The sequence below is a fragment of the Triticum aestivum genome, chromosome 3A (assembly GCF_018294505.1).
Source record: "Triticum aestivum cultivar Chinese Spring chromosome 3A, IWGSC CS RefSeq v2.1, whole genome shotgun sequence".
In the NCBI taxonomy this organism is placed as follows: Eukaryota; Viridiplantae; Streptophyta; class Magnoliopsida; order Poales; family Poaceae; genus Triticum; species Triticum aestivum.
In genome coordinates this window covers 7,857,668-7,879,452 of record NC_057800.1, presented here as the reverse complement: position 1 = coordinate 7,879,452, position 21,785 = coordinate 7,857,668, and the positions used below count along the sequence as shown (strand labels likewise).

Below are 21,785 nucleotides of genomic sequence, written 5' to 3'. Positions count from 1 at the left end.
ACAAGTCCAATAAAACTTGACTTCCGAAGTGTTCTACAATCAAGCTTGCTTAAATAGTTTTTATATGCATAGTATAGAAATTATCTTGTTACGATCCTATGAATCAGTTTAATTAAAACTTTAGACTTATACTAGAGCCATGATGATTTAGTCTCAAGCTAAACAAAAGGCAAGGGTTCTTCAAATAAGAACTCCTGGATAATCATTTATTGAATCAGTGTAATATTTTTTTGAGTGAATGGTGTGTACAGGTTTTCTAACATAGTACAGATGTAGATGCTAATACGTATGCACATACACTCAACCCTATGAATGCGCACACACCCTATCTTTATGAGCACCTCCGAGAGACTGAGCTTGTACGTTATCTTGAGGTTGACGAAGTCGCAACAGACGCCTTTATAGTCGATGGAAATGTCTCCTCAAACTCAATGTACATCGCTGAAATGCCTGAAATAAATAAGGAGAATATGAGCACCAATGTCAAGCCTAGGATTTAAACTCTGGTGGGCTGGTGATACCACTGTCCTCCTAACCATCCAATCACAGGTTGATCGCCTACATGTATACCAAGAAAAAGATAGATCTTCCCGTGAAAAGGGAAAAATGGAAGTTGACCTCCAAACACACGCACCACTAATAGATGTATAATATACTCCACTCAGAAGAAATAGATGTATATACAACTCTGTCACTTTCATGTGTACTAAATACAATCTGATTTCTCGCATAATCAACAACACACACACTATTAGTTTCCTAATTGATTTACATTGCCTCTATTGATTTTTTTTAGGATCGCCTCAATTGACTCTTGGCAAGCACACAAATGCATCTTCATTTTCACACGGACTGAGCAAGACTCGACTAATGCCCAAGGTGGCAAACTGACCGAAACAATTCGTAAAAACAAAAATAAATGATCACACATGTGAAATATAATTGTCAATACAAATACATGACACAAGGTGGTATGAACACACACCGCGATGGAAGACTACTAGCAAATCAAAAGCAAGCCTACATCAAATCTATATTTCATTAGTATTTAATGCATATTTTTATTTCTATAAATGTAAACTCAAATTAGGTTAGAATTTAGGTTTGAACTACAAATATGGGATTTTGAATTTAAAGGTTGAACATATATTTAAAGTGCTCATAGTATTTGTCTATTTTTTGGGTCTGTTTTTACTCAATAAAAATCCAATTCAATGCTCAAAATCAAATAACAAGATGATTGCTACATATTTTCATAAAGCTAAATTTTATATGAATTTTGGATGTATTTTTGATAAATAATTCTAAATAAATGTTACTATGGTCCAATTTTTCTCTACCGTTGCAATGCACGGTATCGGAAGTTTTCATAAAAAAAATGTTGTCAACCAGATTAATTTACTCGAGATCATAACCCATGTTCTAAGCTTCAGGTCATGATCCTCAAATCATGCATCTTTTTATTTTGTCATCGGCAACCGTTGTCACATAACATAGTTCCTCGACCTGGCCAACCACGTTTCATAGGAACTGGTATTTTTTTCCGTTGCAACGCATGAGCATTTGTGCTAGTAAAGGTATAAAAGAAAGAAAGGAGTAGCAAACCCCAACAACTGTGTCAGTGTAGCCCCATCTAGATCTGCCGGAGTTGCCTGGTCCGAGGCCTGGCTCCGGCTCCGGCCAGATGTGAGTGAGCGCGCCCGTCCATTCGATTCCAACCCTCCGTCTCCACCTCCATCCACCGTCGGACCCCCCCCTACTCCCCGCCGCCGGCACCAACTCCGGGCCTAGTCGCGTGCGGATGCCAAGGTTGAGGAGGAAATGGGCGTTGGATTTTGGGTCGTCTCGCATCAACAGGGATGATGGTTCTTGAGATGAACAGCGCTGGATTTGGGGATTGAATCCACTGTTATTTTATTCAGCAAACGTAATGAGCGAACATGTGATCGATAAATATGAGAGCAGCTTTGGTACTCTCCTAATCCAAAAAATAAAAACAGACTTTTCTCTCTTTTAACCCAGTGCGATCAGCAAACGCCTAATCCTACCTAAATAGGAAAAATGTAGGAACCATCCTACATGATATTTTTTGCACCATTTGTAATTGATTGCAACATAGGAAAACAAAGAATTCCTTGGATGAAGGAGTGGATGCAAAGTTTTCTTTGGAATGTAGTGCAATCGATTTCCGAGATTAAATTCCTAGAGGATTAAATCCTACTAATCAAACATCCCACATGAAAGAAAATTCTGAGGATTTTTTTAAACACGGCACAAATGCAAATGTTACATACAATCATCCCGATGAACGCGCGCGCGCACACACACACCTTATCTCTATTAGCATCTGAACGAACATCGCTGCAAAGTTTAAGACTTGCACTCTGATAGCTGGTTCCACAACAAGGAACTTAATCATCTGAGGTACGCTTGATTTTTCATTGTTCCTATCAAAACCTTTGAACCAAGAATTTTAACATGCTCCCTCTTACCCCCTCTTTTCACATGGGAGGTTACAAGGTAAGAGTTAATCAACCAACTACTTAAGAGTAAATCAACCCCACTACTTAATGCAATCAACGGCTCGGATCTATTTTAAAAAAATGTTCCTCTCATGTGAAAAGGGGAGGTAAGAGAAAGCATGTTAAAAAACCTCACAAAATAAATGCCCTCGATCTCAAAAGATCGGGGAACAAAAATTGTGACAGTAAGAAAGGAAACTCATGATGTTGGGGAAGGAATAAGCATCGAGGAAATTTGAAGCACATGGCGATATGGGGAAGGACCACGGTCAAGGTAAGGTTTGACTTTGATGTCAGATCAGGAAATGTTCAAGAATATGTATTGTACAACTCGTAATGTGGTTTATATCTATTTCAGTTATGGTCTATATAAATTCGATTCCTTATTGGAAGAGATTACCCCAATAGTGCATTTTTTTTATTCATTAGCCATGTTTAGATGAATGATCTACAAGAGGAAGTGGTGTGCACTAGTTGAGTTCTACCCTACAATTCATCTACTTCAATGACATTAAGAGGAAAGGGACTGTATTGTATTAATGCCACTAACAATAAAAAGATAGTTGCCTAGTTGTCTCGGTGATGAGCTCGAGAAAAGGGAATATAATATTCATCGCTTTCCGTAATGCAATACTCCGTTTATTACTTAATACGCAAGATGCATCATGGATTTTGGTCTTTCGGTGGAGTATTAGCTATAAATGCATGTTGGATGGCGCTCTATGAGTACAATGACGTAATTCCTATATGTATGATTAACCATAAAATTGCAATTTTATCAATACACAACAATAATTTGTTTACCATGCATATGCTATTGGGCGAGATTTCACTAGTGAAATTATGGATCCCTGATCCATTCTTCCTCATAAATACAACTTTTCTTTTTTTACACTTTCTTGTACTTAAAATATTCTTCAATTAATTGTTCCACACACCTTCAATCAATTCCAAATACTCGACACGGCAATTCTTGTGTAAGTAGAAAAGCTAGTGAAATTGACAACCTCATTAGGCAATTTGGGGACAAAGAGTTTCTTAGTTGAGTGCAAGGTTGATCATTTGCTCTTGGAGTTGAGATTTATGATTGATAGCCATAGTTTTCTAACTACGACGAAATCTCTTGAGTACTACAAACCCTCTCACTTGAGGTCCCAATATATATTTTTCGGCACTATTGCCAAGGAGCGTTAGCTCGGAAAAAATGGTACTTTTGGGCAATTTGCCTTTTGAGAGAAACGGTCTGATTTCTTCTTTCTCTATAAATAGGCGTCCACACCCTTCCATGTGAGGGGGACTCCCAACCATTTTCACATCTGAGAGAGTAGTTTCCTAAGCTATTTGAAAAGACTACCTCCTCTCTTTCTCGAACCCCTTCCTTTTATTTATATCTTCATGTTTTAAGCCTATCCTTTGTGTGTGTGTGCTAGAGAGAGAGATTCCATGGGTTCTTGGAGTGGAGATCTTTTGAGGAGTTATACCAAGTGATTCTTCTTTAATTGTTGCTCTTTGAGAGTGTGCACATCCTAGATGGTTAGGAGTCACTTCGGAGCCTTGAACCATGATATTCTTAAGTAATCAAGAGCTGGAATGGCTTGGAGATCGACTACTTTGTGAAGATCTACCTCGAGTGTGGATTGACATTTTTGGTCGATAGCCATGGTGGGATAGGTTGTCTTGCACTTGGTTGGCCCTTTGTGGTATTATAGTCTTTGTGACTTGAAGACTTCATCAACAAGGACTAGGATATCGCTAACTATCTGAACCAGGGTAAAACATCACTGATCCCATCTATGTTTGCATCCCTCCGCTATACTTTGTACTTCATTGCAATATATTGATTCACTCGTTTGTTGTCTTGTATAATCATGGAATTGTATGTATAGTAGACAACCTCTTTAAAGAATAGTCACGCCATTTACATATGCATAGAGACTACACACCGATATGTATAAAATATTATCCAGTTGGATCTGGTTCCTTATTGGAAGAGATTATCACACTAGCACACTTGTTGGTTGCTTTATACTACTAAGCAATCTCAAAAAGTCTCCACAAATAATGATTGGATGATATCCTTGAGGTTGCTACAGTTAGTAAAGTTATCGTCTTTGTTATACATGAACTCCATTGTTCTTGTGAGGTTAAATATCGCCTCAATTAACTTCCTCGGTTGGTCAATATCAGGCTCTAGCCACTCACCATTGAAATCTTTCCATGACTCCTCCTTTAGCTCTTGTATCTTGTGACGTGCTATTTCAATCGAGACATTGTGTTGTTTCATGTAGCTATCCATTGTCGAAGCAACATGAGGCGTCATCTGCTCTCGCTGCGGACACACGTTAAATCATGAATAATAGATCAAGCATTATATATACATGCATCTGTGTTCTATTTTTGGATGAAATTAATGAATACTTATTATTACCTCATAGGTCATGATATCATCTAATAGTCTAACAATTATGCAAAGCTTCTGCACAATTTTAGGCACAGTCGAAATCCATTCAAAAGAATCCTTTGTTGCTATATCATCCATTCCGACCAGTGAAGTGCAAGCCAACAAATGGCATGCACAAGTCCTTGCCGAGACCTGAAGATGCTCTTCGACAGATCTTGGGATGAAGTTCTCTTCGCGCATTTTAACCTCTTTGTTGTAATTTCTAACTAGATCCACTGTCTGAAAATTGGAACATAACACCCATTTATTTAGAACAATTTGAAAGAGTAAGTTTTAAACATGTTACAACATTGACAACATAAATGGTAGTGTAATTTATCACTTAGATAGATATAATTAAATGTAATTATGTTATTTTCAAAAAGTGTTTTTGAGGAAGATAAGCTCACTTACAAAGTTTCTGAGGTAGGTCATACGGTATTTATCCTCCGGTGCTAGCTTGTTATCAATGATCTGATGGCAGTCCATAATTTTTTCCAATGCATATTGCATGCACTTTGGGAGAACATGAGCTACCTTTGGATCCCAACTGGACATGAATGATCTGTCCTAAATTCAAAGCAGAATAATATGAGTGATGCAGATTGAACAATGTTAGTTAAGCAGTATTTAAGGTGGAGATTCATACATGCAGCTGAAGTTGATATTTTAAAGAGCTAAAAACAAAATTCAAAGATGGTTTCTTATGGAGCGAACTCTCGAAAATAATCATATGCGCCACTATATACATGAACAATGGAAATTACAAGAGAATAAATAGTTAGAGATAATTGCATGGAAGTTTCTATGTATCGTTATATGCCAAGCCAACGGCTTCGAGGAACTACCACTAAATTAGCAAATACATATGTTGTTTCATGTTGCATAATGTAATCTTTGCCCGTTTTTAACCAGCTTGTCCCACAAAAAATGAGTATAAGAATGTTTGCCATGAAAGTTACAAACCTTTCTACCCACTCGGTAAACAATTCACACTCTTCTGATGTTCCAAATGAATCATAAATATCATCGATGATGGTTGTAGTGTAAATCACGAACGTAAGTATTATTCGGCCCCGTGAACAGTTGGGTTGGTAGTATACTCCCAACATCCACAAATAACATTCCACGAGTCTATCCCGAGCGAACGGGAGCCTTGAATGAACTTGCAGATTATTCCACCACCTGTACATTTTTTTGAAACTTTCTAAGATGCTCATTAGAGTATAAAACTTAAAAAATCAGATGAATGTAGATCAAATTTTGACCCGAAACTGCTTCAAAGTTAATTATGATAAAACACTTTCATGATCTATAAGGTTAAGATAGGACAAGCTCACTGAAATAATGTTAATAATTTCACCTTGTAGTAACTTTCAACTCTTGTTGATACTGGAGTTGCATCAAATTGAAATTCACCTTTGCAAGTTCCAATACCGATTTATTCAATGTAGCTTCTTTCTCATATGTAGAGATATAGATCTTAACATCATAAATTGCAACCCTTCGCGGGAGGGGTATCTTGTGACGCCCCCGATTTAATCGTACACTAATAATACACGCAAACGTGTACGATCAAGATCAGGGGCTCACGAAAAGATATCACAACACAACTCTACAAATAAAATAAGTCATACAAGCATCATATTACAAGCCAGGGGCCTCGAAGGCTCGAATACAAGAGCTCGATCATAGACAAGTCAGCGGAAGCAACAATATCTGAGTACAGACATAAGTTAAACAAGTCTGCCTTAAGAAGGCTAGCTCAAATTGGGATACAGATCGAAAGAGACGCAGGCCTCCTGCCTGGGATCCTCCTAACTACTCCTGGTCGTCGTCAGCGGGCATCACGTAGTAGTAGGCACCTCCGGTGTAGTAGGAGTCGTCGTCGAAGGTGGCGTATGGCTCCTGGGATCCAACATCTGGTTGCGACAACCAGGTAGAAGGGATAGGGGGAAAAGAGGGAGAAAGCAACCGTGAGTACTCATCCAAAGTACTCGCAAGCAAGGAGCTATACTATATATGTATGCATTGGTATCAAATGGAATAAGGGTATCATATGTGGACTGAACTGCAGAAAGCCGGAATAAGGGGGGGATAGCTAGTCCTTTCGAAGACTACGCTTCTGGCAGCCTCCGTCCTGCAGCATGTAGAAGAGAGTAGACTGAAGTCCTCCAAGTAGCATCGCATAGCATAATCCTAACCGATGATCCTCCCCTCATCGCCCTGTGAGAGAGCGATCACCGGTTGTATCTGGCACTTGGAAGGGTGTGTTTTATTAAGTATCCGGTTCTAGTTGTCATAAGGTCAAGGTACAACTCCAAGTCGTCCTGTTACCGAAGATCACGGCTATTCGAATAGATTAACTTCCCTGCAGGGGTGCACCACATAACCCAACACGCTCGATCCCATTTGGCCGGACACACTTTCCTGGTTCATGCCCGACCTCGGAAGATCAACACGTCGCAGCCCCACCTAGACCAATAGAGAGGTCAGCACGCCGGTCTAAACCTAAGCGCCCAGGGGTCTGGGCCCATCGCCCTTAGCACACCTGCACGTTGCGTGGGCGGCCGGAAGCAGACCTAGCCTAGTAGGCGTTCCAGTCCAATCCAGCGCGCGCCGCTCCGTTGCTGACGTCACGAAGGCTTCGGCTGATACCACGACGTCGAGTGCCCATAACTGTCCCCGCGTAGATGGTTAGTGCGTATAGGCCAGTAGCCAGACTCAGATCAAATACCAAGATCTCGTTAAACGTGTTAAGTATCTGCGAACGCCGACCAGGGCCAGGCCCACCTCTCTCCTAGGTGGTCTCAACCTGCACTGTCGCTCCGCCTCAAAGTAACAGTCGGGGGCCGTCGGGAACCCAGGCCCACCTCTACCGGGATGGAGCCACCTGCCCCTTCAGCCCCCATCTCCAAACAGTATCACAGGTAAGGTAACTGTGTAAAGTATATTGTATGTGCCCGTGATCACCTCCCGAAGTGATCACGGCCTAGTAGTATAGCATGGCAGACGGACAAGAGTATAGGGCCACTGATGGAACACTAGCATCCTATACTAAGCAGTAGGATAGCAGGTAATGCTAACAACAGTAGTAGCAAGGACAGGTTATGCATCAGGATAGGAATAACGGAAAGCAGTAACATGCTACACTACTCTAATGCAAGCAGTATAGAGGAGAGTAGGCGACATCTGGTGATCAAGGGGGGGGGGGCTTGCCTGGTTGCTCTGGCAAGAGAGAGGGGTCGTCAACTCCGTAGTCGTACTGGGTAGCAGCGGCGTCGGTCTCGGTGTCTATCGAGAGAAGAGGGGGGAGAAACAATAAATATATAAGCAAGCATATGCATAGTGATGCATGACATGACAAGTAACGACGTTAGAGGTGCCCTAACGCGGTAGTAGGTGATACCGGTGAAGGGGGGAAACATCCGGAAAGTATTCCCATTGTTTCGCGTTTTCGGACAAAGGAGCCGGAGGGGGAAAGTTGCGAGTTCGATAGGTTAGGGGGGTGTAGCGGACGAATGGGTTGCGTATCCGGATTCGTCTCGTCGTTCTGAGCAACTTTCATGTAGAAAGTATTTTCATCTGAGCTATGGTTTATTTTATATTAATTTTAAAAGACTTAATTCATTTTTAGGAATTATTTAATTATTTAAATTCAACATTATCCGAAACAGTGCATGCTGACGTCAGCATGACGTCAGCATGACGTCAGCATGACGTCAGCATGACGTCAGCATGACGTCAGCAGTCAACAAAGGCGTTGACTGGTCAACTGACGTGTGGGTCCCATTCGTCATTGACTGATTAGTCCAGTCAGGGTTTAATTAAACCATCTACTTAATTAGTTTAATTAAACATGATTAATTAACTTAATTAATTCATTAACTATTTTAATTATTAATTAATTAATTTTAATTAATTATATGTTTATTTTTATTTCGTTTTTTTAAAACGTTTTGGAGTGGGGCCCCATCGTCATAGGGCCACTGGGGTCTATGCGGGCGTGCGGGTTACGGGCTCCACCCGAACGGACGATGGCCCGAGTGGGGGGGGGGCGAGCCCGACACAGGGAAAACAGGGCGAGGCCACCGGGTGCCACCGGCGGACGACCGCGGCGCGGCAGCCATTGAGGGGCCCCGGCGGAGGCGGCCAGCATGGCAGTGGTAGGCACGGCAGCCTGGGGCGGGGCGAAACAGCGACGTGGGCGAGCGCGCGCGGGCGTAGTGCAGCAGCAACAGTCCACGGGAGCGGGCGCGCGATGGCGCTGCAGGGGCAGGGGCGGTGCTGGGGGCGCGCGCGCGGGGTCGAGCGGGCTCGGCCGGGGCCGCGATGGCCGCGAGCAGGAGCCCGGGCGGCGACGACTGCGCTAGCGGCAGAGACGGCGAGCACGGCGGGGAGGGAAAAAGAGGCCGGGGTTGGCCTCACCGTGATTCGTTGGGAACGGGGCAGCGGGGGTCGGGGTGGTGGTCGGAGATGTCGGCGTCGACGTAGACGAAGCAGACAGGCGAGGGAGCGCTCCGGGGAGGCCGGAGTCGGTGGCGGCGTGCGGCGGCCCGAGGTGGAAGCCGAGCACGAGCCGGCGTCGTTGGGGCGGCCCCCCCTCCCGATCCAGCGGAATCGGGCAGAGGAGGGCGGAGGAGCGCGGCGTCTTGGACGGCGGCTGATGACAGGGCTCGAGGCAGCAGTGGCGTCCGGCGAGGGCCACGGGCGACGAAGGTGGGGCGGGTGTGAGCACCCCGATTCCGATCTTGATCGGGGGAGGGAGGGGAGAGACGTGGGAGAGAGTGGGAGGATCGTGCGGGGTGAGTAGGGGGTGTGCGCTAGGGTTCCGGTAGGTGCATGGATAAGGGAGCGGGGGTGGACTGGCCGGTTGGCCCTTGCCAGGTTGGGCCGGCCTGGTGGTGTGGCCGACTGGGCCGGCTGGATCGAGGGCTAGTGGGGGGAAGCGGGGGTTCTTTCCCTTTTATTTTAACTTTGTTTTATTTTATATTTCTGTTTTACTGTTCTTACTTTAGTTTCCTTTTGAATTTGGTTTTATAAACTACACCACTGGTTCCTAATTTAGTTTTAATAAGTATGCACTGCCCCATAAGTTTTTGGCAACAAAACAAATAGTTTAATATTTTATCAAATTGAAAACGGTAGTTAGTTAAATGTTTTGCTGGTGTTTTAAATATTTTTGTGCACTTAAACCTTTTATAAAATTGTGGTTTCTCCACTATTATTATCCATGATTTATTCGACACATTTTGGACATTTTAGTTTTAATGTTTGAAAACTTTTATTGTTTGCCTGATTTGAATTTTGTATTTGGAATCGGTTTCGAACTAACTCGAGCTTATCAACAGTAACCGAGTTGACGTGGCACCATTAGCAGAGGTTTACTGTAGCTTGATTATCCGGGCGTCACAATTCTCCTCCACTACACGAAATCTCGTCCCGAGATTTAAGAGGGGAGTAAGGGGGAAAGATCTGGTTACGAAATTCTAACGAGTCTTCTCGGTCTTGCTTGCTCTTCTCGAAAAGGTCGATCCATTACGTTGATGTTTTCATTTCTCCGCTTCAGGTCATCATGGTGAAGTTGTCCTTTTCTTTGGGAACTCCAACGTACTTACGAATAGGTAAGGGGCAGCTTGGCTACGACAGAATGCTTATGAGGGAAACAATCTGGGGTTAGCCCATGAATGAGCATAAGACTACCTCTCGAGTTGAACGTATAAAATACATCGAGAGTAAGGTATGAAGGTACAATAAGAGGTTCCAAGCGGATAGATAGCTGCTCAAAGTCCGAACCAGAGTGAGAAAGGGGTTCAGAGCAGCGAGAGTAAGTATTGCGTCTGATACCAGAATAGAGCACTAGGAAGGTGGCCCGTGAATTAAATATGAAGCTAAGCGTGGGGAACAACCATTAGTAACAGGGTTGTACAGGAGAGTCAGGTTTCGATCCTTTGGAACTGTGGGTTATGGGCCCACCTTGTGGTTAAACGTAGGAAGGGCGTTGACATCTTGCACGGTCATGATAGCAAGACAAGTCAGAGGGTAGCCTATCAGTTATGTCGGTACCAAGGGCGAGGGACGAAGAGAACCATTTTCCTGCTCGTTGAACAAGGCGGACCAATAGGCAAAGTTCTCATCCATCGGTGGTTACCAGAATGCTAACGACAAATGTAACAGGGTCTTACCGACACGGTTGTACACCAAGGTGTTTACATAAGCAGAAGAATATTACTGCTTAGATCATATGGATCACAAGGAAGGCTAAACAAATCAGTGGAAAGGAAAATGTGATCATCAGATCAAACAGAATAAGGGAAAGGAAAATGTGTTTGACACATAAACCAAGGGTATTTCCTTCCCAACGACAAGCAGAGCAAGATATCCATGACAGGATATAAAGTAGAAAATCATTTAGGTAAGGGGGGAGAAATTTCATGACATTACCCATACAGCGGTGTTTGGATAATTGAGCAGGAACATTTAGCATTGGGTTTCAAATGTTCCTGTTGAAAATCGGAGTACCATAGACATGCTTCGAGATAGATTGACATGGTATTCAAGCAAAGGTCAGACTTTGGACACCCAAAGGATCCATTAGGAATAACTTGTAGAATAAGTCTTACAATTTCCTCAGGGAAGAATGGATAACCTGGCTAAAAGGAAACAGTAACAATAGGTCCTCCAGCCAGGTGTGCTAGGCACGACGTCCTGGATATAAAAGATGGTAATACTCCAAGGTAAAGAAGAACAAATGTTGGACATCAAGGAACTCAAGGTATAACACAGAACACAAACAAGTTTGTGTTGGAGGGAAGGCAATAAAGTTGTCGATGATAACACAATTAATCGAGGGGCAACGATGGTATTTCTCATCATGACTTCGATTGATATCCTAGAATAGTTCATAAGATTGATGATGATCACGACACAATTGTTGAGAGATTTCATGAAGATGTAATCCATCGGCGATGACATCAAGTCAAGAGAATGATGAAGCGAAAGGTTATTGGAATCACGGGTACGGCACAAACTCGAAACAAAGTTTGTGGTTTAAGGAGAAATGATATGATGAGGAAACTCGACGTAAGCTTAGCTCATCATCGAAAATTTTGCTCCGGGAAGAAGGACCAGGTAGCACAGTTAAAATCATCAAAACAATGACATAGCCATACAGGCTAGAATGGCGTGATCGGGTACAAACTCGTACTTAAATAAGATTACTAAGAGTTGTTGAACCATAGTGCGGACTCGGTTCAATTATCGGTGTCTTTGAGTGTTTAACAACTCAGAGCCCATGAAAAATTGTAATCAGTGAGAATGTAGTACTCGATGCAGAACTCATAGGAAGTTATGTAGTTCCAAGATAATCTCAAGATACCAGGGGGTAATACTCGAAGACAGATCAAAGTAGAGGTTGGAGCAGTGTAATGCTTTGCAGAAGACAAGTACTTAAACTTGCACGAGAAATGGTATTTAAAGGAGAACATGGTCGGAACCACGATTGCAAAAGGCCAGATCCTAGATATAAGATGAACTTATATCAAAGGAATAATTAATTTAAGAGAAGCTTTAATGATAAGATCTACATCGTGTCCATGGGCATGAACGCAAGGTTCAAGGTCGACTCCCACTTCTTCAATGCAATAACTTTCATTCACTGCTCTAGTTAAAAATGATTTCCGTGTCAAAACCTACCTGGTGAATTACCAGAGGAGTATGACCCGTGAAAACTTTCGGGTTCACACAGATTAAGAAAGGCATAGGTTCAACCCGCCAGGGTATCGTGGAATCATATACCCCAAGCTTCAATCGTAAATACCACCAGCTCGAAAACAGAGCATGGTTGAGAAAATAGAGGATACAATTCACCAAAAGCATTATGTATCCGAGGAAACGCTCACAAGTTTATAGAATATGAAGGACGTTGTCGGATAAAATCCAACAAAGGATATGGTGGTCCACAAGGGGTCTGATGTGAGCATCGGTACCCAACCAGAGGGAGAAAGAATGCAAGGAGATCAGATTATAGAAACAACTGACTAATTCAAAGCTCAAATGTAAAGGAATTATGATTTCTCACCCAGGGATCAGAAGCAAATGCTCTGATTAAGAATGGATAAGTTGAATAGACTTAGGGTGTACAATCGACGACAACTTGATTGGTCGAGATCCAACTCATGTTTAAAATGACGTCCGAGCCGAAAGGATAATTTTCAGGGAATAACTGATGATTGTGTGCATTCGTAACATACCAAATCAAGTGACTCAAAAGGATAGTGACAAAGGATGCCGATAGAGATTACTAGAAGTATGGAATTAACCATAATGCAAGTAAGCAAGAATTTCAAGAGCAAAAGGCTCCTGAGGATTTTTGAAAGACCAAATAGTATTTCGAAGTCCTTTGCGGATCACAAGAACAACCAGGGAGAAACAAATCCTCGGTATGTGTGAGGATTTATCCGTAGGGGGTATTCATGGGGCAAGAACTACAAGGCGGTAAGCTCAAAGGATTCTCGAAATAACGAAGAGCAGTTCGAGGCATCTTGTATTAACAAGATCAATGGGGTTCAATGTAAGAATGGCAAGTGTATGTAGTTATCCCTAAGGATATAACAACGGTAGGGAATGCAAAAAGCGATGACACAAACTCTTGAGAGAACACTATAAAGGACCTTCGGAATCTCCTGGTGCAGCAGACAATCATCTGTACTAAGGGGCTCTCCGGGAGAAAGTAATTACGAGAACCTAGAGTTAGTTTTGTTTTTAGCAAAATCATTTAACCTGAATAGAAGAGAGTTGAGAGTCCCAGAGTAAAGGTCGAGGAATAAAAGATCCTACTACCACCCAGATGGCGACGTGGGCCCGTAAGGCACACAGCCATGTTAGTAAAAGTTTTTGTAATGTCTAGACTCAACTTCGGCCAAGGAGTGTGGAAGGGGGATTCCTACAGGCAGTCGGCTCTGATACCAACTTGTGACGCTCCCGATTTAATCGTACACTAATCATACACGCAAACGTGTACGATCAAGATCAGGGACTCACGGAAAGATATCACAACACAACTCTACAAATAAAATAAGTCATACAAGCATCATATTACAAGCCAGGGGCCTCGAAGGCTCGAATACAAGAGCTCGATCATAGACAAGTCAGCGGAAGCAACAATATCTGAGTACAGACATAAGTTAAACAAGTTTGCCTTAAGAAGGCTAGCTCAAACTGGGATACAGATCGAAAGAGACGCAGGCCTCCTGCCTGGGATCCTCCTAACTACTCCTGGTCGTCGTCAGCGGGCATCACGTAGTAGTAGGCACCTCCGGTGTAGTAGGAGTCGTCGTCGAGGGTGGCGTCTGGCTCCTGGGCTCCAACATCTGGTTGCGACAACCAGGTAGAAGGGATAGGGGGAAAAGAGGGAGAAAGCAACCGTGAGTACTCATCCAAAGTACTCGCAAGCAAGGAGCTATACTATATATGTATGCATTGGTATCAAATGGAATAAGGGTATCATATGTGGACTGAACTGCAGAAAGCCGGAATAAGGGGGGGATAGCTAGTCCTTTCGAAGACTACGCTTCTGGCAGCCTCCGTCCTGCAGCATGTAGAAGAGAGTAGACTGAAGTCCTCCAAGTAGCATCGCATAGCATAATCCTAACCGATGATCCTCCCCTCATCGCCTTGTGAGAGAGCGATCACCGGTTGTATCTGGCACTTGGAAGGGTGTGTTTTATTAAGTATCCGGTTCTAGTTGTCATAAGGTCAAGGTACAACTCCAAGTCGTCCTGTTACCGAAGATCACGGCTATTCGAATAGATTAACTTCCCTGCAGGGGTGCACCACATAACCCAACACGCTCGATCCCATTTGGCCGGACACACTTTCCTGGGTCATGCCCGACCTAGAAAGATCAACACGTCGCAGCCCCACCTAGACCAACAGAGAGGTCAGCACGCCGGTCTAAACCTAAGCGCCCAGGGGTCTGGGCCCATCGCCCTTAGCACACCTGCACGTTGCGTGGGCGGCCGGAAGCAGACCTAGCCTAGTAGGCGTTCCAGTCCAATCCAGCGCGCGCCGCTCCGTTGCTGACGTCACGAAGGCTTCGGCTGATACCACGACGTCGAGTGCCCATAACTGTCCCCGCGTAGATGGTTAGTGCGTATAGGCCAGTAGCCAGACTCAGATCAAATACCAAGATCTCGTTAAACGTGTTAAGTATCTGCGAACGCCGACCAGGGCCAGGCCCACCTCTCTCCTAGGTGGTCTCAACCTGCCCTGTCGCTCCGCCTCAAAGTAACAGTCGGGGGCCGTCGGGAACCCAGGCCCACCTCTACCGGGATGGAGCCACCTGCCCCTTCAGCCCCCATCTCCGAACAGTATCACAGGTAAGGTAACTGTGTAAAGTATATTGTATGTGCCCGTGATCACCTCCCGAAGTGATCACGGCCTAGTAGTATAGCATGGCAGACGGACAAGAGTATAGGGCCACTGATGGAACACTAGCATCCTATACTAAGCAGTAGGATAGCAGGTAATGGTAACAACAGTAGTAGCAAGGACAGGCTATGCATCAGGATAGGAATAACGGAAAGCAGTAACATGCTACACTACTCTAATGCAAGCAGTATAGAGGAGAGTAGGCGACATCTGGTGATCAAGGGGGAGGCTTGCCTGGTTGCTCTGGCAAGAGAGAGGGGTCGTCAACTCCGTAGTCGTACTGGGTAGCAGCGGCGTCGGTCTCAGTGTCTATCGAGAGAAGAGGGGGGAGAAACAATAAATATATAAGCAAGCATATGCATAGTGATGCATGACATGACAAGTAACGACGTTAGAGGTGCCCTAACACGGTAGTAGGTGATACCGGTGAAGGGGGGAAACATCCGAAAAGTATTCCCATTGTTTCGTGTTTTCGAACAAAGGAGCCGGAGGGGGAAAGTTGCGAGTTCGATAGGTTAGGGGGCTGTGGCAGACGAACGGGTTGCGTATCCGGATTCGTCTCATCGTTCTGAGCAACTTTCATGTAGAAAGTATTTTCATCTGAGCTACGGTTTATTTTATATTAATTTTAAAAGACTTAATTCATTTTTAGGAATTATTTAATTATTTAAATTCAACATTATCCAAAACAGTGCATGCTGACGTCAGCAGTCAACAGAGGCGTTGACTGGTCAACTGGCGTGTGGGTCCCATTTGTCATTGACTGATTAGTCCAGTTAGGGTTTAATTAAACCATCTACTTAATTAGTTTAATTAAACATGATTAATTAACTTAATTAATTCATTAACTATTTTAATTATTAATTAATTATATATTTATTTTTATTTCGTTTTTTTTAAACATTTTGGAGTGGGGCCCATCGTCATAGGGCCACTGGGGTCTATGCGGGCGTGGGCTCCACCCGAACGGGCGATGGCCCGAGTGGGGGGGGCGAGGCCACCGGGTGCGGCGCGGCAGCCATTGAGGGGCCCCGGCGGAGGCGGCCAGCATGGCAGTGGTAGGCACGGCAGCCTGGGGCGGGGCGAAACGGCGACATGGGCGAGCGCGCGCGGGCGTAGTGCAGCAGCAGCAGTACACGGGAGCGGGCGCGCGATGGCGCTGCAGGGGCAGGGGCGGTGCCGGGGGCGCGCGCGCGGGGTCGAGCGGGCTCGGCCGGGGCCGCGATGGCCGCGAGCAGGAGCCCGGGCGGCGACGACTGCGCTAGCGGCAGAGACGGCGAGCACGGCGGGGAGGGAAAAAGAGGCCGGGGTTGGCCTCACCGTGATTCGTTGGGAACGGGGCAGCGGGGGTCGGGGTGGTGGTCGGAGACGTCGGCGTCGACGTAGACGAAGCAGACAGGCGAGGGAGCGCTCCTGGGAGGCCGGAGTCGGTGGCGGCATGCGGCGGCCCGAGGTGGAAGCCGAGCACGAGGCGGCGTCGTTGGGGCGGTCCCCCCTCCCGATCCAGCGAAATCGGGCAGAGGAGGGCGGAGGAGCGCGGCGTCTGGGACGGCGACCGATGACGGGGCTCGAGGCGGCGGTGGCGTCCGGCGAGGGCCACGGGCGACGAAGGTGGGGCGGGCGTGAGCACCCCGATCCCGATCTGGATCGGGGGAGGGAGGAGAGAGACGTGGGAGAGAGTGGGGGGATCGTGCGGGGTGAGTGGGGGGTGTGCGCTAGAGTTCCGGTAGGTGGATGGATAAGGGAGCGGGGGTGGACTGGCCGGTTGGCCCTTGCCAGGTTGGGCCGGCCTGGTGGTGTGGCCGACTGGGCCGGCTGGATCGAGGCCTAGTGGGGGGGAAGCGGGGTTCTTTCCCTTTTATTTTAACTTTGTTTTTTTTTTCTGTTTTACTGTTCTTACTTTAGTTTCCTTTTGAATTTGGTTTTATAAACTACACCACTGGTTCCTAATTTAGTTTTAATAAGTATGCCACTGCCCCATAAGTTTTTGGCAATAAAACAAATAGTTTAATATTTTATCAAATTGAAAAGGGTAGTTAGTTAAATGTTTTGCTGGTGTTTTAAATATTTTTGTGCACTTAAACCTTTTATAAAATTGTGGTTTCTCCACTATTATTATCCATGATTTATTCGACACATTTTGGACATTTTAGTTTTAATGTTTGAAAACTTTTATTGTTTGCCTGATTTGAATTTTGAATTTGGAATCGGTTTCGAACTAACTCGAGCTTATCAACAGTAACCGAGTTGACATGGCACCATTAGCAGAGGTTTACTGTAGCTTCATTATCCGGGCGTCACATATCTCAAGTGCACATTGAATTTCATGTGCCATTAATCCTTCTAGATATGGCAGTTTTGATTCTAAACTCCTTTTGGTGAAGGATATAGCTTTGTCAAGTATTATCTCTCCATGGATACTAAAATGTGCGGCATTGTAAAGGCTCAATAGTTCTCTCGGAGTTGCTGTCAGAAAAGTTCCATCCTCATCTAAGAATTTCACAAACACGTCTGAAATAATAAATTAAAAATTGTCAAATAACTTGTTTTTCAAATTATAAAGAAGAGTAGTAGAACAAATAAACAGTAGCCTCATGTTGGAAAAAACTATAATTAGGTATCATTGGTACGATATATCCCTATCAGCCACTTTAAACTATAATGTTTTACTTCATAATAATGATTGAGTTTGAATGTGTCTTACCTGGTGAAACCATGTATCCATGTTTACGTAGTAGATAGAACCAAATGGCTACTGTATGAAGATCAAAGTCACTAACATTGGCACTGTAAATTTGTTTTAACTCCACATTAATATCTTTTTCAAAAAGATAATCCAAGCAAAGACGCTCTAAAGCAACAATGAGATTCATCCTCTCAAGATAGGTGGTGGAACTTGATATCAATTTGGACACATCTTTCATGAGTTCTTCTACTCGTTCTACCATCCATGTCTGCTAAAAGCAACAAGACAAGTGAGTGTATTAGACACTAATTACTAAGTAATTATTCATCTGTCAATTATTGGACCTTTACACTAAATAGTTATCCATGGGTGAATTAGTGGGCCCTTTTCAATGAAATTGATACTAAGGCATAAAGACGTAAAGCACGATGTACTTGAGTTTTGTGTACCGCCAACTGTTAACACCAAACATGAAGTGAGTTTATTTCACCAACACACTGTTTATGAATATATATGTAGCACCTTCGTGTTTTTGTGCATTTATTTAGAAAAGAGGAGATTTTCAGTGGGGAACGATGTACCGGTTTGATCATGAGGAATATATATGCACCATGTTTCTAAAAGAATGTATTTTTTTCAAATAAACAAATATGTTTTTCGGAGTGTGCCTATGTTAGTATTTTTGTTTTTTTAATGCACACGTGAACATGGTTCCACGCGCACCCACGTGTATAGTAGATTAAAAAAATACTAAAAAAACTGAAATTTTGAGATATCAAACTTGGTCGACCATTCTACTCGTGTATGAAGTTCATGAAGGAATGACACGGGTATTCCATAATGAAGAAAATACAGTCCGACCTTACAAGTCCTTCAAACAATGTTTTTGAATATATCTTCGATTTTCTAATTTTTCTTCAGAATGTCATCGGTATCATTTATTTGCGAAACTTCATATGTGAGCTAGTAGAATGGTCGACCATGCATGCTACAGTGTCTAATGTAAGTTGGGCTTTACATTGGCCCATTATATAAGCCATGTTTCAAATTTTGATTTAAATTTTTGTGACATCATAGATCCATGCCTTGTTTATGTGCTAATTTCCTTTTCAGTTTTTTTAAACATACTAATTACAATGTATGTTTTGGCGCCTGGTGCACAGGTCGTACCAGATACTTTCCCCATATGTACTACAAAAATACATGGCCTGATCAAAACAAGCCACCCCGCCCACTTTGGACATTGGGAACTTGGGATTTCTTTCTACTTTAGAAAATTTCCAGAAACAGAAGCACACTATTTTAGAAACTCCGCAGTGACATGTCATGTACTCCCTCCATTCCCTTATACGAGGCCACAAACTCAAACAGGTATCAAGGTAAAATTTAATGACTGCTTTGCAAACCTACTTTTTTTCGTTAACCGGAATCATTAATACACCCGTATGCATACAAGGAAGGAATGAGAAGAAAGTAGCATAGTGTGAGTATGATTACATGCATGCAAGTATTAAACAAGTTGATAGTACGAGGAAACATCATTAATTTTTACCTCGGTTATAGTTAGTGGCCTTGTATAGATGAAAAATGTATTTTTCATAGTGGCCATGTATAAGGAAATGAAGGGAGTAATAAGAGAGTATATTGCTGGAATGGTTCCAATATGCAGTCCATTTGTTGTACAGCAGTAAAAAAACAAAGCATATATGCAGGTAATAGAGAGTAGAGGGTATATATGGTTCCACCTGCTTTTGAGAGGAAGCTGCTGGATCAGAGTGGTGAAGGAAGAAATCCCCCCACACAGAAGGGTAGAAGCCACAAGGATTCCTGCTCGACCGATCGTCAACCTCATGCTGTACTTCTGCTGCCGGAGCTTGCCGCTGCCGGCATCGAAGCGCGGCGTGCCGCGGCCGCTGCCACCTCCGAGAAGGACTTCCTCCAGCCGGCCGCGCGGCGGAAAGGCAGCCCAGCCTGCATCCTCGTGCTCCTCCCGAGCAGAAGACGGTGGCTTGCATTTTCACCTGCTAGCAGCAAAACTGCCTGTCTTCCTGCAACGGCGTGGAACCCGTGTTGGCGTATATAATTGCAAAGCAACGGGCAGTAGTTAGCAATGGGGTGACCTTTTTGGCCGTGCTCTTGTGGGAAGTTTCAATTATTGCGTGAAAATGTATAAAATATGCACGCTGTCATATACATACAGTAGCTCCATAGCACTAACAACCGATACAGTCATACAGTAACAGTACCCTACAGGTGAAACTTCAACATCCGCACATGGTGCGTTTGGCGATAGATGTGCACTATCATCCCTCTAGAGAGACCAAGATCGTGCCAATCTGGAAAGTTTGGTGGTGCTCACTCCTCAGTTCAGTCTACACAGACACTGGAATCCGTCTCCAATGCTTTTACCCTAAAAAAAGTAGCCTCCAATGCTTTAATTCCTAAGTCTTAAGTGAGACTCAAGTTGATACTGCTTTATATGCTTCTCCATCAGTTCACAAAAGTAAGATGTTTTGGATTTCAATCTAGACTAAATGCAGACTGAAAGAAGTGAACAAACAAACTAAAATGCATATGTATACATCCGGATTAGAAAAAAGTTACTAGAATATCTAATAATAGTGAACCGGGGGAGTACAACACAGTAAAATGTCCACAATGCTTAAGTACAACCATATGTCTTAAGCTGTACCAAATGTGTAGGCCTTTTCCTTATGTTTACACTCTATTATTATCTAAGCACATGATGGTCGAGAGAGAGAACACAAAAAGGGTATCTTCCTTATAGCTTGGTCTTTCTTTCGCGAATACGCAAAGCTTGCGTATCTTTTCATTGATAAAAGAAATAGAATGTGTACATGGGGTATAACACATGACACGAACGCGGGCAGGTATGAACATGGTGCCCGGAGCAAAGAAATAAGGGATGCTCAGCCCAAACAGAAGATACATCACAACTAGACCTACCAAGCCCGACCAAGAGCTGTTAGCTCCAAGATCGAAAAACGCAGGAGGTAGACGAAGAACAAACGAAACAGATTCAAACAGAGAAGGTTTGGTACTGCCAACATGCAGTTTTTTCTGGGTCTTTATTTCACATTATATAGGGCTCAAGGAGCCGACCTAATGACCAACTCAGCCTACTATTCGTGCCCAACACGTCGTGACCCTGATCACAAACCGACCAGGTTTAAAACACACTTTATCTCTAAGAGTTTGACCCTAAAACGACTTCAAACCAGACCTGAACTCTTCCTATCTTTTAGAGACTCGGACACCTATCAGAACATGTGTTTACAGAGAATAGAAAACTCACATTCACCCCCCTAAACACGATATGTTATGACTACTTGACAGCCTTTACTCCGATCTTCTCACACATCTCTTGAAACTTCACCTTCCCAAGTGACTTCGTTAAAATGTCCGCGAGTTGATCGTTTGCATTGACATGCTCGACCTCCATCCTCTCTTCTTCTACACACTCACGAATGTAATGGAACTTTACTTCAATGTGCTTGCCACGATCATGATGCACAGGATTCTTGCACAAAGATATGGTGGATTTATTGTAAATATGTAGCTTCATTTGCTTCGACTGTTCTCCCATCAAGTCCGCATATAATCTATTGAGCCAAACTCCCTGACACGCCGCAGCCGCTCCTGCAATGTACTCCGCTTCGCAAGAAGAAAGTGCCACTACCTTCTG

The 21,785-nt window shown here is 43.8% G+C and overlaps 1 protein-coding gene across 1 annotated transcript; it reads right to left on the bottom strand.

Annotated features, from left to right (window-relative positions):
* Nucleotides 1–4,563: 4,563 nt before the first annotated feature.
* Nucleotides 4,564–20,131, bottom strand: LOC123056573 (alpha-terpineol synthase, chloroplastic). The gene is made up of 8 exons (XM_044479927.1): nucleotides 19,825–20,131; nucleotides 18,098–18,347; nucleotides 17,690–17,904; nucleotides 6,326–6,483; nucleotides 5,929–6,147; nucleotides 5,373–5,527; nucleotides 4,951–5,198; nucleotides 4,564–4,851 (listed from the first exon to the last, which is right to left on the bottom strand). Exons 1-8 carry the CDS (start codon nucleotides 20,092–20,094, stop codon nucleotides 4,564–4,566), a joined length of 1,803 nt encoding a protein of 600 aa, XP_044335862.1. The 5' UTR covers nucleotides 20,095–20,131.
* Nucleotides 20,132–21,785: the final 1,654 nt, after the last annotated feature.